The 17,622-nt window shown below is 38.6% G+C and overlaps 2 protein-coding genes across 2 annotated transcripts in view; both read left to right on the plus strand.

The window, feature by feature from the left end:
- Positions 1–17,622, plus strand: part of NSG2 (neuronal vesicle trafficking associated 2) — a 139,142-nt gene that overhangs the window by 17,811 nt on the left and 103,709 nt on the right. The gene's annotated exons all lie outside the window — the stretch shown is intronic.
- C3H5orf47 (chromosome 3 C5orf47 homolog) lies at positions 496–15,891 on the plus strand. The gene is made up of 5 exons (XM_010373345.2): positions 496–835; positions 9,354–9,439; positions 10,903–11,002; positions 12,425–12,460; positions 15,488–15,891. Exons 1-4 carry the CDS (start codon positions 511–513, stop codon positions 12,442–12,444), a joined length of 531 nt encoding a protein of 176 aa, XP_010371647.2. The 5' UTR covers positions 496–510; the 3' UTR covers positions 12,445–12,460; positions 15,488–15,891.

A 17,622-nucleotide genomic window follows, 5' to 3' on the forward strand; every position in this document is an offset into this window, starting at 1 on the left:
TGCCCAGCTTTCTCCCTCCAGCCCCCTAGCAGTGGTCCGGCCCTAACCTCCCTGCCCCACCCTGCATGGTGGTCCCCGCCACCCCCATGTGGTGATCCGGCCTTAACCCCGTCACCCCATCCCCAGTGGGTGGTTCTGCCCTAGCCCCATCCCCCCCATCCCTGTGGGATGGCCCAGCCTTAACCTCTTTCCCCACATCCCCATGCCGTGGTGTGGCCATAACCCCGTCATAGCATCCCTACGGGGTGGTCCGGCCCTAAACCTGTCCCCCCTCATCCCGGCGCCATGGTCTGGCCCTAACCCTGTGCCTTCCCCATCCCTACGGGGTGGTCTGGTCCTAACCGCCTCCCGCATCCTCACGCAGTGGTCCGGCCCTGACTCCCTCCCCACAATCCCGGCAGGGTGGTCTGGCCCTAACCCCTCCCCGCACTCCTCGCCTGCACAGTGGGCCGTCGGGCGCCTGGAGCGTCATGTTTGCTGAGGGCCGGGCAGCCGTTGACTGAGGCTGTGATGGCGGCGGCAGGCCGGGGTCGGGAGCAGGAGTCGGCGCGCTTCGTCTATGTGACGCGCTTCGGCTCGCATCAGTGTGGTGGCGTCCTGCAGCTGGGCGGCCGGGGAGCTCAAGGCCTTTGGGGTCAGGGGTCCAGGCCTGGCTGTCGCCAGGAGAAGCAGAGGGAAGCACCGGCGGTGGCGGGAGTCCAGGGTGGCAGTGAGTTGCCCTCTGGTTCCCGGCCCAGGGTCGCCATGACCCTTGGTGTGGAGGCCGCGGCCCCTGCCTCCTCCCAGCTGCGGACATCGAGCGTGCGAAGCGGCACCAGACCGCCGGCGCTTGCAGGTGGCACTGTGCGACCTGGTGCGGCGGGGCGGGAAGGGGCGCGGCAGGGCGGGCTCACCTGCTGGGCGCCATCTTGCGGCACGTGGGAGGTTGGGGGCGGCTTTCCTGTCAAGCCGTGTTGCCAGCAGGCGGGGGCAAAGTGGAAGCCCAGCGGTAGCCGGGACGGGCACCTGACATAAGAGGAGAGGTTGTTGAATGGAGCCTTTACGGCCCCCTCACGGAGGCTTTTGTCCTGCGTGTTGCGATTCTGGCTGAGTGAGATTGGTTGACTTCGTGAACCCGCCTCACGTGGAGGACTGACTTTTGGATGCTGTTGCGTCATCCTGACTAAAAACAGCATGAGCTTTACGTTTAAATCAGGAAATGTCTTAAATTCAAAAATTAGCCTCCCATAGGTTTTGCATATGGCTTGATCAATTTATTCCTAAATACTTAACCTTCTTTGCTGTTGTAAATGGGGTTTCTTTTTACGTAATGCCCTCTAAATGCTTATTGTGTATAGGAAGCCAATTTATTTTTTTTGAGACGGGTTCTTGCTGTGTCACTCAGAGTGGAGTGTGGTGGTCCAATCACAGGCTCACTGAGGCCTGGACCTCAGCCTCCCAGGTAGCTGGGACCACAGGTGGGCACCCCCATGCCCAGCTACTTTTTTATCTTTTGTAGACATGGGCGTCTCCCTATGTTGCCCAGGCTGGTCTTGAACTCCTGGGCCCAAGTGATCCACCTGCCTCAGCCTCCCAGCCCTGGGATTACATGCATGAGCCACTGGGCCAGGCCTGTCTTGGTTTTTCTTTTTCCTTGTTTTTGAGACAGTCTTGCCCTGTGGCCCAGGCTAGAGTGCAATGACATGATCTTGGCTCACTGCAACCTCCGCTCTCCTGGTTCAAGTGGTTCTTCTGCCTCAGCCTCCCAAGTAGCTGGGATTGCAGGCACCTGCCACTGCGCCCAGCTAATTTTTTTTCTGTTTTTACTAGGGATGGGGTTTCACCATGTTGACCAGGCTGGTCTCAAACTCTTGACCTCAGGTGATCCACCGGCCTCAGCCTCCCAAAGTGTTGGGATTACAGGCATGAGACACCACGCCCAGCCCTCTCTTGGTTTTTCTAAATCAACTTTACTGAGGATTAATTTACATATGTTTTGAAGAGGTTTGCCAGATTTATACACACCCTAGTAACTGCCACCATAATCAAGATATAGAACATTTCCATCACCTGTACTTATAAAATAACAACTTTATTAAACTATAGTTCATAGTGCATACAGTTCACCCATTTTGTATGCATAGTTGACATATTCATGGTTGTGTAACCATCACCACTATTTTAGAGTATTTTTAACCCCAAGAGAACCCCTGTATCCATTAAACATTACTCACCATTCTCCCTATTTGCCCTCCTTTACGCATAAGCTCAGCCCTAACCAAGTACTAATCTGTTTTCTGTCTCCATAGATTTAACCATTTTGGACATTTCATATATGTTGAATCATAGAGTATGTGGGCTTTTGTGACTGGCTTCTTTCACTTAGCCTGTTGGTTTTTGCATGCTAATTTTAGATCTTGTTAACTCACTGGACACTTTTATTATTAGTTTTATCCTTGATTCTCATGATTTTCCAGGTATCAATATATATTATTTGTAAAGAGGTATAATTTTGTTTCTTTTTCACCCATTCTTTGCCTGCAATAGATTTATTTTGTCTAATTGCATTTGCTTATACCTCAGGGGCAATGTTGAATACTATTGGAGATAGCGGGCACCTTAGCCTTCCTTGTTCCTGACCATAGGGGAAATGCCTGTAGTGTTTCCCCATTAAATAAGGTACTGGCTATCTGACTAAGGATTATATATTTCAAATATTACAAAGTATCCCTCAATACTTATTTTTTCAATTTTTTTTTTTTTTATCATGAATGGGTGTTGATTTTTGTCAGAGGATTTCTCGGGTCTATGGAGATACTCTTTTTCTTTAGATTTATTTATTAATATGGAATGTAATATAAATGGATTTCTGATTATTGTACCAACCTTGCATTCCTGAAGTAAATTCTACTTGGTTTTGGTGTGTTATTTTCCTCATATAGTGTTGGACTCTGCTAATTATTTGTTTATAATTTTTGCATCAGTATTCAGGAGGGATAGTGATCTTTAGTTTTTCTTTGTACTCCTTTATCGGGTTTAGGTATCAGAGCTGTGTTTACTTCATAAAAGGAATCAGGAATTTTTCCTTTTCTATGTTCTTGGATAATTTATAGAATGTTGGGATTATCTTGTCTTTGAAGCTTAGGTAGAATTCTTCTGTAACTATTAGGACCTAGTGCTTTTTGTGGGATAATTCCTTAATAACCTTCTCTATATTTTCTATGGAGATTGACCTTTGTAGGCTTCCTAACTCTAATAGGTCAATTTTAGTAACCTGTATTTCCTTAAGGAATTATCTGTTTCATCTGGGTTTCCAAATTCGTTTGCATAGATGTCTGCAAAGTAGTGTCTTATGATGTTTAAACATTTTCTTGAGTTTTAATGGTCATTTCCCTCTTGTCATTTCTTTTCCTGTATATATGTGCACTCTCCCTTTTTCGTGATCAAATTAGCGAACATTTTGTCTGTTTTGTTAATTTTTTTTTAAACTAAGATTTTGACCAGGTACAGTGCCTCACACCTCTAAGTTTACCACTTGGGGAGGCTGAGACAGGAGGATTGCTTAAGGCCGGCAGTTCAAGTTTAGTGAGCTATGATACGGCCTTGAGCCTGGAGAGACAGAGTGAGAACCTGTCTCTAAAAAAGAAAAATCAAGGTTCTGATTTATTAATTAGATATTTTGTTTCTCTAATCTCTTCCTCATTAATTTCTGCTTTTAATATTATTTCTTGTTCTTTCTTTTGGTTTACTTTGTTCTTCTTATACTTTTTTTGTGAGCAGGACATTTAATTCATTTATTTTTATTCTTGTTATTAAGTGTTTAGTGCAATGAATTTTCTTCTAACCACTACTTTAAATATATCCCGTAGTTTCCCATATGTAGTGTTTTCATTGTCACTATTTTTAAAAGAAATTCTGTAATTTTTAACTCTTTTCCATAGAGTTGCTTAATAGATTTAAAATTTTTAAGTTTTCAGAGCGTCTCAGGGTTTTATTTTTAATTTTTGCTAGTAAACGGTAGGTTTATTGTGATCAAGAGTATTGTTTGTGATGCCTTCATTTTATGGATGTTACTGGTGTTTTCTCTGTGACCTAATTTGTCATCCTTTTTGTTCTTTTCACCTCAGAAACCATGCCATTGGAAGACTGCTCCTTTAAATCTTGCTTGCCCCTTTAAACTGAGTCTGTCCATTATATTGCATGCTTGGCATTCTGTGTTGTGTCTGTCTCTTTAAATTTCTTCCCTATAGTCTGTACTCTGATTTGCCTAGTTATTTTTTTAGTATTTTCAGATTTAGAATGCATGTAATCTTAATATTGGTCACTTCAGCTCTTTTGAGGCATTTTTGTAGTGTTTCTAGTTTCTCTTCCCTGCTGGCCAGAGCCCCTGTAGGTCTGGAGCATATGGGATCATAGAGCAGCAATTTAATGTTTTTCTTTCATTTCACTTACAGTTATTTTGCAGCTTCAGCATCCTTTGTCTTAAAGTAATGCTGAGGGTATGGTTTTTTGCTTGCTGTTATCTTCAGCTACCCAGAAGCCCTGCATTAAAAGATTATGAATAAGAAAAGTGATAGGAGCCGGGCACGGTGGCTCACACCTGTAATCCCAATACTTTGGGAGGCCAAGGTGGGCAGATCACGAGGTCAGGAGTTTGAGACCAGCCTGGCCAACATGGTGAAACCCCATCTCTACTAAAAATCAAAAATTAGCCAGGTGTGGTGGTACGCACATGTAATCCCAGCTACTGAGGAGGCTGAGGCAGGAGAATGGCTTGAACCCAGGAGGCGGAGGTTGCAGTGAGCCGAGATCGTGCCACTGCACTCTAGCCTGAGTGACAAGCAAGACTTTGTCTCAAAAAAAAAAAAAAAGAAAAGTGATAGGGTCAGATTTATTAGTCCGTGCTGTACAGGGGGGATTGACTTAGAGGCAGGTTAGACTGAAAAAAAATCTCAAGTTGAAAAATATGTAAATACTTTGTTTGCTATTCTTTCAGAACTAAATTTACTTTGATAATTTATTAGGTTGGTGCAAAAGTAATTGTGGTTTTGGACCTTGACTTTTAAGTCATTATAACTAGGCTCAAACACATCTTTATTAATCAAAATAGGAACCATTACAATCAACACATTTTTGCCAACAAGAAATAAGTGTTTATTCTTGTAGCATAAAAGTCCACACTTTGGGATTTGATGAACACTTGGGAAGCATTTTCTGTGTTCTGCTGATTGTGGAAGCGTTTTCCCTGCAAAAAGTTGTCCAGATGCCTGAAGCAGTGGTAGTTGGTTGGCAAGAGATCAGGTGAATATGGTGGATGAGGCAAAACTTTGTGGCCCAATTTGTGCAACTTTTGAAGCGTTGGTTGTGCAGTGTATGGTCTGTCGTCATCGTGGAGAATCGGGCCCTTACTGTTGACCAGTGCTGCCTCCAGGCATTGCAGTTTTTGGTGCATCTCGTCGATTTGCTGAGCATGCTTCTCAGATGTAATGATTTTGCCGGGATTCAGAAAGCTATAGTGGATCTGACTGGCAGCAGACCACCAAACAGTAACCATGATCTTTTTTTGGTGCAAGTTTGGCTTTGGGAAGTGTTTTGGAGCTTCTTCTCAGTCCAGCCACTCCCGCCTCCTAGTTCTCCTTCCTCTGGATCTGATCATGTTACCTCTGCCACAAAGGAATTGGGGGGTGGGAGAGATTGGAGGCCAGAGAACAGTTACGAGGCAGTTACAGTAGTCCAGTGGAAAGAGTGAAGGCCTGAACTAAGGCGTTGGCAGTGGAGGCAGAATGGACATAGCTTATTGAAAGAGAGAAGGAAGAATTGTGGTCGAGTCTGAAGTCTCTGTGCTGGGCAACTGGATGGATAATGGAGCTACTAACGTCAGTGACCACCCTGCTGCACTTGCGAAGCCAAGGATATAGTCAAGGGAAGGGGGTCCTGGGGTAGACTTATATTTAAACCAAGCCAGAAAGTGCTTAAGTGCTTAGGTTTTACTCAGTCTTGGGTGTACTTAATGTTTGTTTTTGTTTTGAGACAGTGTCTTGCACTGTCTCCCAGGATGAAGTGCAGTGGTGTGATCTCAGCTTACTGCAATCTCTGCCTCCCAGGTTCAAGTGATTCTCCTGACTCAGCCTCCCAAGTAGCTGGGACCATAGGCATGTGCCACCATGCCCGGCTAATTTTGTATTTTTAGTAGAGACGGGATTCCACCATGTTGGCCAGGCTGGTCTTGAACTCTTGACCTCAGGTGATCCACCCACCTTGGCCTCCCAAAGTGCTGGGATTACAGGTGTGAACCACCACACCCAGCCCTTAATGTTAATATTAAGTAGACATTAATTAAATGTGTCACCCTCTATGGGGGAAAAATGAATTATTTTTTCAGTAACATTTACTTAAAACTTATCATGTTGTGGGCACTAGGTCAGGTGTTAGTGACACAGATGTGTCAGACAAGTAGTCTGCTCTCAAGGGACTTATTAATGAATAATGGGAATATAAACTAGTAGATATGAGTGTTGTAAGAGTGAGCTGAGAATAGCTTTGATAGTCAAGTTCAAGGAAAGAAGAGGCATAGATGCAGAAAATCAGGGGACATGAATAGAGAAATCACTAGTGGGACATTAGAGGTTATCAAGAGCATTGGCTTTGAAGTCAGAAAGACATAATCCTTGGTTCTGTCATTTATCAGCAGGATAATATTGGCCAAGTTAGTTAATCACTATTCTCAGTGTCCTTATCTGTAAAATGGGGGTAATGGTTCCTACCTTAAAGGGTTGCTGTGAAGGTTAAATGAAGTAATACATGCAGAGTGCCTAGCACAGTGTTTGGCACAGAATAAGTGCCCAGTATATGCTGGCACATTGAACAGAGATGGCTTGAAGGGAAGATGGTGATTAGCATGTCTAGCACACAGTGGACATGTACTGTTTATTGAATGAATGAAAAGTAAGTTTTGGACCACATTATGGAATACCTTGGAGACTGTCATTTTTATAGTCACTGAAGATTTTTGAATGGTGGGGTGGAGTAAAGTTATCAGAGACAGCTGCACTTCTGAAAGATAAACTGTAATCTGTTTGGAAAATGTACTGAAGTTTAGAGATTCAGGAGTAGGCAAATCAACTCTTCTAACATTTCAAATAAGACTAATAAATCAGGCCAGTTCCCTGTCCTTACAGAATTTGAAAGCTACATTTATAATTTACACATAATGGAAGATGATGAATGAGTGGAAGTACAAATGAATGCTTTGGAAGTGGTGAATGATTTGGGGAATGAGAGAATCAGGGAAGGCTTTATGGTGGTGGAAGCTCCATGAGATTTACACGTGGGGCTGAGATAGGAGAATTGGGTGGGGGAAAACATGTGAACAAAGCGCTGAGTATGGATCAGTGATGGGCAGCAATTAGGAAGAACAACTGGGTCAGAGTAGGTGGAAAGAGGACTAGAGAAAGATTTGAAACATAAGTCAGGACGAAATCCATGAAATACACTGGAGCTAGTCTCAGTACAATACACAATATGAGTGAAGAAATATGTCTTTTTTCTTTTTCATATCTTCTGTACTTGTTGTATTTTAGATCCCCAAGTAATTATGGGTAGACTTGATGACTCCTGTGCTTTCTCAAGGAGTATAGGTTTATGTTGGGTAAGACTTACAAACAAGAAGCATTTGGGAATGATGCAAATATAGTATTCCAAAGGGTGTAGGCATTTAGAGAGAACGATAGATATGGGTATATGGAGAGCAGAGTTTCCCAAACTTATTTTTCTATGCCATACCTACATATCATCTGTACTATTGTTTACTTAATATGTTTATTTAAATAGGTACATTTTCCCTTTTAATTAAATTTCTTTTTAGAACACTTTAAATCATTACTTCAGTGGAAAACCTGTACCATTTGCTATAAATAGAAATTAATTAGAAATAAATATAATAAAGGCAAAACAGTATTATTAAATTCTAGGTAAGTAGGTTGTCTGCTGAGAGTTGTCTGTGGTCACAAAGGGAGACGAACAAGTCTTAGAGAAGGCTTGATGACATACTGGTACCAAACTTAAACTTTCTCCCAAATGTAATCAGAAGATTGAAAAAAACTGGAAAGGGAATGAGTTTCCCAACATGAGTTAATATTCCTTAGTGCTATGTCTGTATGTCTGTGACCTGCTCCAAATCAGTGGCATGTTTCTCACAAATTGAGAAATGCCATTTTAGAGCATATTCTAGTTTATTCAATAAATGGAATACTTATTGTATAGCCGATATCTATAGAATTGGATACTGGATCTCCAGTGAAGAATAAAACACACTCCTCAAGTAAACAGTGTGATAAATCCTATGATACCTGAGCAGAGGGTGCTTTGTCAGATCAGAGAATGCTCCCTGGAAAGCTAAGTATTGAATGAGTAGAAGAAAGTGAGATATAGAGCAGTGGTAGGGTAGGAACAAGGTGGGGAAGGGTTGAGGTGAGGGAATATTCTAGACAAAACGAGAGCTAATATAAAGACTTTCGGGGAACACATGCTCATTATTTTATAATTTTATCTTTGGAAAAACAAACCCTTGGGTTTTCTTCTAACAGTTAACATTTGGGAAGGCAGCATGGTTTAGTGAGTGTTCAGGAAGCCCGTTCACTCTGGATAACCCTTATTATACTACTGTGTGTGTGGTAGTGTGAGTGGAAAGTTGAGTAAGACACACATGGCCATTGCCCTCCAGGAGGTCAGAGCCTAGTGGAGGAAACACGTGATAAAAAGGTGGGCTGAGTGCTGTGAAGAAGGTGTTCTGGGAGCCCATGCTGCATGTTGAGCTGCGTGTGCTTGAGGGAAGGCTGTAGAGAAGAGGTACGTGTGAGCTGAGTCTTGAAGAACGGGTAGAAATTTGCCTGGGAGGTGTGGGTGTGTGTGTGGGTGTATGTGTGTGTGTGTGTGTGTGTGCTGAAAGTCTTAGGAATTAGATACATTTGAGGAACCACAAGGTATTGTGTAGTATTGTGTAGTTGGAAGTATAGTGTCTGTCTGGAGTTGCACTGAGAAGAATGGAGACTGTAGAGACACACTGGGGCAAGATGTGTTATCTGGTATTTGTTCATTCTGTTGTTGGTCTTTTTGGGATTAGCCTTACAAAGCAGAAAAGGAAGGCTGAACTAGCTGGATGATTTGCTAGGTACTTGCCAGATTATGTCTAGTTTTCTTGGTTGTTTTCAACATGTTGTTAGTGAACTGGTAAACCAGTATTACCTGGTGATCAGAAATACACCAACAAGTATAAAAATCTTCAAAGAGACTTCAGGAAACATTTATATGGTCTCTATTTTCAAATAGTAAATCCTTACATATGTTGACCTTTTCACTTTCTTCTTAAATATTAGGTTTAATCCAGAAGGATGCAGCTAAAAAGTTTGATTTTCCCATACCATTGAATGAAGCTTCCAAAATAATGAAGAAAAAGAAAAAGGTATATTGCTATGAAGGAGAATGAGCAATATTTGAATTTTAGATCATCCTCTCTAAATACAAATGTGTAAAGATATTCAAGACAGTGAAAATAGTTCCATCTTTTGAATAATTTAATTTTCTGAAATGAGAAATAGAAGTAATTCAGCAGAAATGGAACTGGGTTTGGAAATATTTATTAACCATAAAGAATTGTCCTTCCAGTGTTATACCAGTGAAGGTATAAAACACATTTTAATCAAAATGTAACCCCATTGGAGGATTTTTCAAAGCATGATATATGTTCCATAGAAGATAATAAACTGTGACAGATAATATAGTATAAGAAGAAAATCACAGATTTCATAGAAAAGAATAATGTATCTATAGTGGTCTTTTTAAAGACAAGGAATATGTAATAGGTTTATAGCAGGCAATCTGAGAAGGATGATCCACTGCTGCTGAACTGTTCTCGCTTCTAGTTGTCCAAATGTCATGGTAACTTGAGTGTTTTGAACATATTCGAGATCAGATGCTCTGCAAATCTTTGATTGGCACTGTATGTTTATACTTCACAGCATCATTTATATTCAGTTTAGAGAAATTATTGGTTGATAGTGACACATAACATTGTGTTGTTTCTGAGCTTTGAGTTGTTTGATATCTGTGTATGGTATAAAATAGCATTAGCGGTTAATAACTCTTGTACCAAATGTATTTTGAGTGAGCATCTAATTTTCCTACTGTACTAAGAGATGTTTCTTCTGAGAACCAGTTCCTTTTAGGTGAGGAGAAAAGAGCAATAACCAATACTTCCTTTTAATTACTGTGTGCCAGATACTGGAGTAGGTGCTTTACATATGTATTAAATATTTTTTCCTTAATTCTTATAATCCAGTGTATGAAGTTATTCCTAGATGAGATTAAAATACTCTCCCATTGTCAGGCAACTGGAAAATGGCAAAGCCAGAATTTGAGCCTAGATCTATTTCTTTGATTCTATAATCCTTGTTCTTTCTCTTCCAGTATATTTACATTCTCTAGTCCTATTGCTTTGGTGTGTCCTAGGAGAAATACTTAGTTCTTAACTGGAATAAAATACATTTAAAAATAAAATCATTGCCCAATGATTTAATCATCAGAATATAAATTCACAATTTTTTAAAATTGCCTTTCAGAATGGAATGTGTTAGAATCAATTAGGTTGGACTTTATAGTCATTGCCTTTGAAAGGCAACTTCATCCAGGACTGTTAATTTAAATACTACAGGGAGGAAATTCCAGGAATTTCAATGAAGAGAACAGATATTTCAGTGATTGTGAGTAAACAATTACACTTAGGTTTTAGTTCTCTAAATGCTGATATAGCCTTTAATGATGATATCAATTGACATACAACACAGTTGAGTCATTCCTGGTTGCCTCCATGAAAATATATTCCTACTTTTCTGCTCAGCATTCTTTTACTGTGCTTATCTTTTTAAGGTTTTAGTATGGAATAGAGTATACAAAGTTATTTCAAGAATGCTTGAAGAAAATGAAAAATATAGACACAGGCTGAAATGCCAAAGGTTATCTAGTGAAAGTAAGTTAACATAATTTTTATTGTGTTAAAAAGAGTGGCCTCTGTAACAGTTTAGTTATCCTGGGATTGCATGAGATCAGCAGTTTTCTTAATTGTCACATTCAATATACAGAACTATAGAAATGAGACTAGCATATTATCACTGTTCATCATACTTAGAAGTACAGAGTACCTAGAAGCAGTGAGTGCAGAGAGCACAGGTATAGGAGTGAGTGGAGGAATGTAGAAGGAATGACTGGAATTTACTTAGCAAAGGGAACATACTTTTCTGTTAAATGTGAATCTTAATGGCAATTAAAAAATAGAAATTACAAAACTCATCAGTATTGATGAAGAAAAACATTTTAACTGCAATATAAAATTTTACATTGTGTCACTTGGTGAAGTCATTTCCTATCCATGAAAGCTACACTCCTGCTTAATGCATTTAACAAAATCTGCCCTTGAGTTATGGCCTTGATGTCATTATTTCATTCCTGGAAAACAACTCATGAATTAAACCGTGCTCTAAAGCTGCATCACTATTGAGTTGATATCATGGTCAGAGCAAAATTAGATGTAGTCTGGTGTGTTTATTAAAATAATTTATAGTTTCAGATTTTCAAAAAATTAAGTTGGATAAAATTCATGTAACTAATAATGCCATGTGAATTGATAAATCACAAGTTATTTTCTTTCCTTGACATACATTTCTTTCCTTAACACGTCTTTCTTTCCTTAACACGTCTTTCTTTCCTACACGTGCTATCATGAATGTTTCTGTGAGTTCTTAGTACAGTCATTCTATGGCAACTTCTGTTTCATAGTCAGTAAAACTGCAATATTTAATTTCATGAAGAATATTTTCATAAGATAATCATGAAAACAATGCCATTTTGCAAGCAGTGGAAACTTATGGTTCATATAATATTGCATCAGTGGTAGCATGAATTGTTTGCAATAATGGCAGATTAGTGATAATGTGTTTCACTTTTCTTATCCAGAAAGGAGGAGAATGAGGTAGGGGGTGGATAGGAAAAAGAAAAGTAGTCAGAGGTATCTTAAACGAAAAGGATGTTTGAATAGGCAGAGCAGTGTGCACAAAACCTGGACATACTTCTGAGTGCTAGTTCAGATCACTGCATAACTTTGAGCTTGTTGGGTTCTTTTCTGCCTCAGCAAGAGGCCTTCTCTTAAATGTAATCTTGTAAGGATTATTTAACAACTTAAAATGATATGCTGTGTTTTCCATAAATAGCCTCTTCCAAACAAGCTCATTATTTTACATTACAGTGTTAAACTAGATTACAGAACTTCTTTATAAAACTCATAATTATGTTTAAAAATGTATTATAACTTGTATTCCATAATATGTATTTATTAATGGGAAAACCAGTGCTAGATGCCAACTTAAATTTTCCTTATTTTTTATGTTGTTTGCAGGCTCAAATTATACAAGATGAATCTTCTTATCTTCTGGTAAGAATCTATTTAGGTAGTAATTATAGAGTATAGTTTTTTTCTCTTCCCTTCTATATTCTCCCTTCTCCAAACTTTAGTGTATAACCAACTATTGCTAATTCCAGCCTATTTCCTTTCTTAAATCCAATGTTTGGCACATAGTAGGTGCTCATTAAAATACTTACTGACCTTTAAAACTTCATTTGGGCCCCATGTCCGTCATGCTATTATGCTCCATGTTTTTCCTTCTTCTTCTTTCTTTTTTTCTATTGTATCCTCTGAGGACAGAATCTTCTTCTTTTTGTTTATACCTCACTTAGTTCTCTTTTCCTTTGAATATATTGTCATATTTCATGCTATCTTACTACTGCTCCTTTTTATTTCTTAGTGTCCTGCACTGCAGGCTGTGTTATGGCCCTTGTCCTGCCTCCCTTACCATATTTACCTTTGCTACCACCTAATAACAAATGCTGTCCTAGGAGTAATTGTTGGCCCCATTCTCTCTTTACATATTCACTCTGAGATAACTCACAGATTTTTATAGCTTCAACTACTCTTCCTGGGTATATTACCCTTAAATCTCCATCCTACCCTTGACCTCTGGTCATGTACCTCTGATTTTCTTCAGGCTGTCTACTACTACTTTCTTTTTTGTCACCTCCACTGATCTACTGAAATCTACACACAGTTACCCTTTTTTTAAATTTTTTTATTTTAAAGAGACACAGTTTCACTCTGTACCCAGCCTGGAGTATAGTCACTCGATCATAGCTCACTACTGCTTCTAACTCCTGGGCTCAAGTGATCCTCCCACTTCAGCATTCCCTCGCAAGTAGATAGGACTACAAGTACGCACCACCATGCCTGGCTAGTTAAATTTTTATTTTGTATAGTTGGGGATCTAGCTATGTTGCCCAGGTTGGTCTCGAACTCCTAGCCTCAAGTAATCCTGCTGCCTCAGCTTTCCAAAGTGTTGGAATTGCAGACATGAGCCACTGTGTCCAACTGAGAGTATATTTTAGACATTAACACGAGCAAATTCATGGAGTCAAGAAAACGTTTAGGGAATGTACGTGTAGGGAATGTACACTTTGATTAAAGATTGTTTGACACAGTAACCTAAGAAAGTTATAAAAGTATACTGAGATAGTATTTCTAAGAGTCTAACTTGAATTTTGGGCAGAGGATTTGTACTTCATTCAGTAGGGAATGAAGAAATGGACCATTTTCTTAATCTTTTATTCTAAATGATTTCAAATCTACAGAAAGATTATTAGGCTAATACAAAGCACTCCAATATACTCTTTACTAAGATATGCTGTTTTTTAACATCTTGCCACATTTGCTTGCTCATTCTTCTTCTCTGTCTGTGTATAAATACTTCAGTGTGTGTAACCTAAGAGCAGGGGCATCTTTTTGTGTAACCACACTACAGTTATCAAATTCAGGAAATTGAACATCAATATGAAACATAATTTATAACCTACATTTCACTTTTTTCCTGTTGCCCCCAATAGTGTCTTTAATAGGAATTTAAAAAAAAATTTTGGTACTAGATATACAGTTCAGGATCATGTATTGTGTTTAGTTGTCATATCTCTTTGGTCTTCTGTAATCTGTAGCAGTTTTTCAGGCTTTCTTTGTCTTTTTTGATATTGATATTTTTGAAGAATACAGGCCATTTTTTCAGGCTATTTCTCAAGACTTGCTGATGCCTACTTATGATTTGATCCATGTTATGCATTTTTTGGCTGGAACGTATATGTAACATAACTTTCCAAAGGATCGCATCTTGAGTTATGTGATCTTTACTGATCCCTTATTGGTGATGTTAACTTTGAGCTCTTGGTTAAGTTGTTATCCATTCATAGTTACTATTTTTCCTTTTGTAATTAATAAGTATTTCATAGGAAGATAATAAGGGTATGCAAATATCTTGTTTCTTTATGAATATAAAGAACATTTTAAAGCAGTGGAGCTATCAGATTTGCATTTTAGAAAGAATATGATGTCATTTGTGGAAATATTTGGAATGGAGGTGAAATAGGAGGTGAAAAAGAAATCTGGGGATTGTAATAGCATCCAAGTGAAAAGTAAAATGCACTTAAATGAGGGTTGCAGAGGGTGCAGAGAGAAGACAAATGATCAGGTATGGGGATAAGATGATACTGAGTTTTGAGAGTGAACAAGAAATAAGGAAGTCGGAGAAAGGACTCATTTCATGAAGGTACTGAGTTTTACTTTTGGCATGTTGAATTTTAGGTAATAGTGAGGTACCCAGGCAAAAATGCTAAGCAAGTTACTGGAAGTGTTGTAAGGGAGGTAGTGTGATATCTGCAGTGCATAAAGGTCATATGTAGTTCTAACATTAGATGTAGATGAAGACTTTAATGTGAAGATAGAGAGAGAGGAGAGGACTGAGTACAGAGTATCAGGCAATGCTGAGGATAAAGAGGAATTTTCGGTTTTGGAGTCAGGGATTATAGGGATTACAGGGATTATTTGGAGTCAGGAGTAATGAGAGAGATTATTGTGGGGCTGAGGAGGGAGACAAATGAAACTTTCAGGAGATCACGGGATTGGGAGTTCAAAGGAGGGAAGAGACCTTGCTTAGTGAGAGTATAGGGGTCTAAAAAGTAGGAGCATAAAAATATGTCGTCTAGGAACATTTGAAAAGTTTCAGCACCTAGAGGTAAAGCACAGGTTCCAGTGATGACTGTCCAGGCAATGGCCTTGGTTGTGAGTAAGTGGCCTGGAGGTGAAGGCCTGTGATACAATGTTTCTGTGACACATTTCTTGTAAATGGGACTGTTGAATTCACCAAGGGTATTGGCAGGAGTTGGAGTTGAAAAATATGAGTTAAACACTGAGTGTGTTAGAAAATTTTTATGTTCAGCTGGAGAAAGTAAAAGTCATCAAAACAATTAAGTACAGGGAGTTTCTAACTGTTGCTTTATAGCCTTAGAAATGCTAAAAAATTTCAGTGACTACTGATGATGATATTTTATATTAACAAGAATTCAATTTTGTCATTTTTAAATTTAGATTAACCTATCTCTGGATGTTTCCCAAAGAAGATTATGAAGAACCTAAAGATGAAACATTAAATGAATCATAATTATTTGTTAATTTTGGTGTGTTTTATTAGAATTGGGACTTTAGTAGTTGAATAGAAAAACTACCTTCTTTATAAATTAATAGTATTTCTTTGCTACTTAATAATACCTTTAGTTAAATATTGTTACCATATGCATGCAAGTGTTATTTTCAGAATTAATACTTATTCTACATACTTTTAAATTAACTTTATACATAAAATTTAGATTAGCATATCAATGCAATTACATGAATTTTCTAATTACCAGCTTTTCCATGTTATTAATGAGTCTACAGCTGTTGCTTTGTACATCTCTTCTTTTAGATGTAACTTTTAAATAAACTTGGATTCATTTAAATTATTTTTGGCTTCCTCTAAACTTCTTTATTATTTTATGGAAAAAAACCTTAGAATTTACATAGCAACCATTATTTTGGGTGTTAAAACTAAGCTAATGATTATTTAATCCATCTTTTCATCCTAAGGAAAGTTAGTAAATATATGCATTTATAATATGGATATATTATAATGGACTATATTATAATATGGAGTATTTTAGGAAAAGTTTTGGGCAAAGATAAGAGGAGATGCCTTTACCTTGCCAGGCCCCTAAGTAATAGATACATTATTTTTAAGTCAGTGAATGAGAGGATTAGAATTCTGAAAATCATTTAGAATATTGCTTAATAAGTCCTTATTTTCTACTCAACGTTAAGTAGTAATCAACTTTCACCTCCGCCAGTTTTTCTGCTTTTTTGCTGGTATGATCTTTCTGAATTGAATCAAAGGCCTAGGTGGAACTGGAAACTTAGGAGGGAAAGACAAAATGAGGCTTGTTCATGATGAAATTCTGTGTACTCCAGTTGCTTCTTTCCCCTGGAGTGGCAGGTGCTTTTTTATCCAGGATGATTACAGTGATGACATCCATTCTTTTTGGGGGGCATTGAGAGGGTGGGCTTCCTAATTATTTACAAAGGTATTACAAAGTGTTAATATACAAAATTCTCATGAAATAGTACAAGTTGTAAGGACTGTAAAGTAATTCATAGTTTTGTTTCTTCCTCTAATAGTTATAACTTAATTACTTCAGGAGGCTACAACAGTGTAGAATTTGTGGTAACATGATCTTCTAGTGACTATTTATCAAATCCACCTATTTCCAGATGGAAGGACACATTGCTTGGGGAAATGGCCTAGGTTTTTTTTGCCATGTGGGCTCTCAAGTTTCCTTGCGTGGAGGGTAACACAACTTCTTTATATTATGCTGGGTAAATTTTAGGCTGCTAAATCCTTGGGTGAAGCTTCAAGTTTTAGCTTATGCAACTGAAGTCCATTGCAAAATGAGACATATTTACACTGTTTATACTGTAATTTATGCTGCATAAAGTTTTGTAGTGAATGTTAATGAGGATTTTAGGTTTGCTTCAATGTATGTTTATATTTATGTGACTTATACAACTTGGCGTAGTAGTCTGTTTTAATTTATTAGGTATATCACTATTTATTAGATTTAAAATAAGAGTCTAGCACTGGATACAAACTCAGTTTATTTTGCTGTTCTAGAACCGTGGAGGAATGAAGACTGCCACTGAAATGAATGTTCTAAATATTTGTTCTAAATCTTTTAATTTTTGTTTAAGAATTTCTGATGAGTATGTGTTCAATCTGTTATGTTAACTAGATAATAAACATAAGACTTTACTGATACATCACTGAACATTAGCTGCAATACTGTAACTTATTTCTGTTCTATAATTTCCGTAGGGGCTAATGACCCACCCCCACTACATTAAAGACTTCAGACGGCATTGTGGTGCTGCCTTCTCTTCATCTCCAGTCCATAGTGTCATTTGTCTAGTTTTCATGAGTTGAAACATTCACTCACCAAATCTATATCTGACTCCTTCCTCTGTGTAGATGAAAGGCATTTTATTTTAGCCCAGTAGTCTAATATTTGCAACTTATGTTTTGTGTTCTGCAGTGATTGTTTCATGCTTAGTTGTGCAGGGAGGGGAGGGAAGAGATCTTCTAGTGTTTTAAATGAAAAATTTTGGTGAGTGCAGAATAGAGAAGAAACATCAAT

The sequence above is a fragment of the Rhinopithecus roxellana genome, chromosome 3 (genome assembly GCF_007565055.1).
Source record: "Rhinopithecus roxellana isolate Shanxi Qingling chromosome 3, ASM756505v1, whole genome shotgun sequence".
NCBI lineage: Eukaryota > Metazoa > Chordata > Mammalia > Primates > Cercopithecidae > Rhinopithecus > Rhinopithecus roxellana.

Coding starts and splice junctions, on each gene's coding strand:
- C3H5orf47 (XM_010373345.2), top strand. CDS start 511: ATGGCGGCGGCAGGCCGGGGTCGGGAGCAGGAGTCGGCGCGCTTCGTC. Junction 836..9,353: donor CAGACCGCCGGCGCTTGCAG/GTGGCACTGTGC, acceptor CTTAAATATTAG/GTTTAATCCAGAAGGATGCA. Junction 11,003..12,424: donor CCAAAGGTTATCTAGTGAAA/GTAAGTTAACAT, acceptor TGTTGTTTGCAG/GCTCAAATTATACAAGATGA.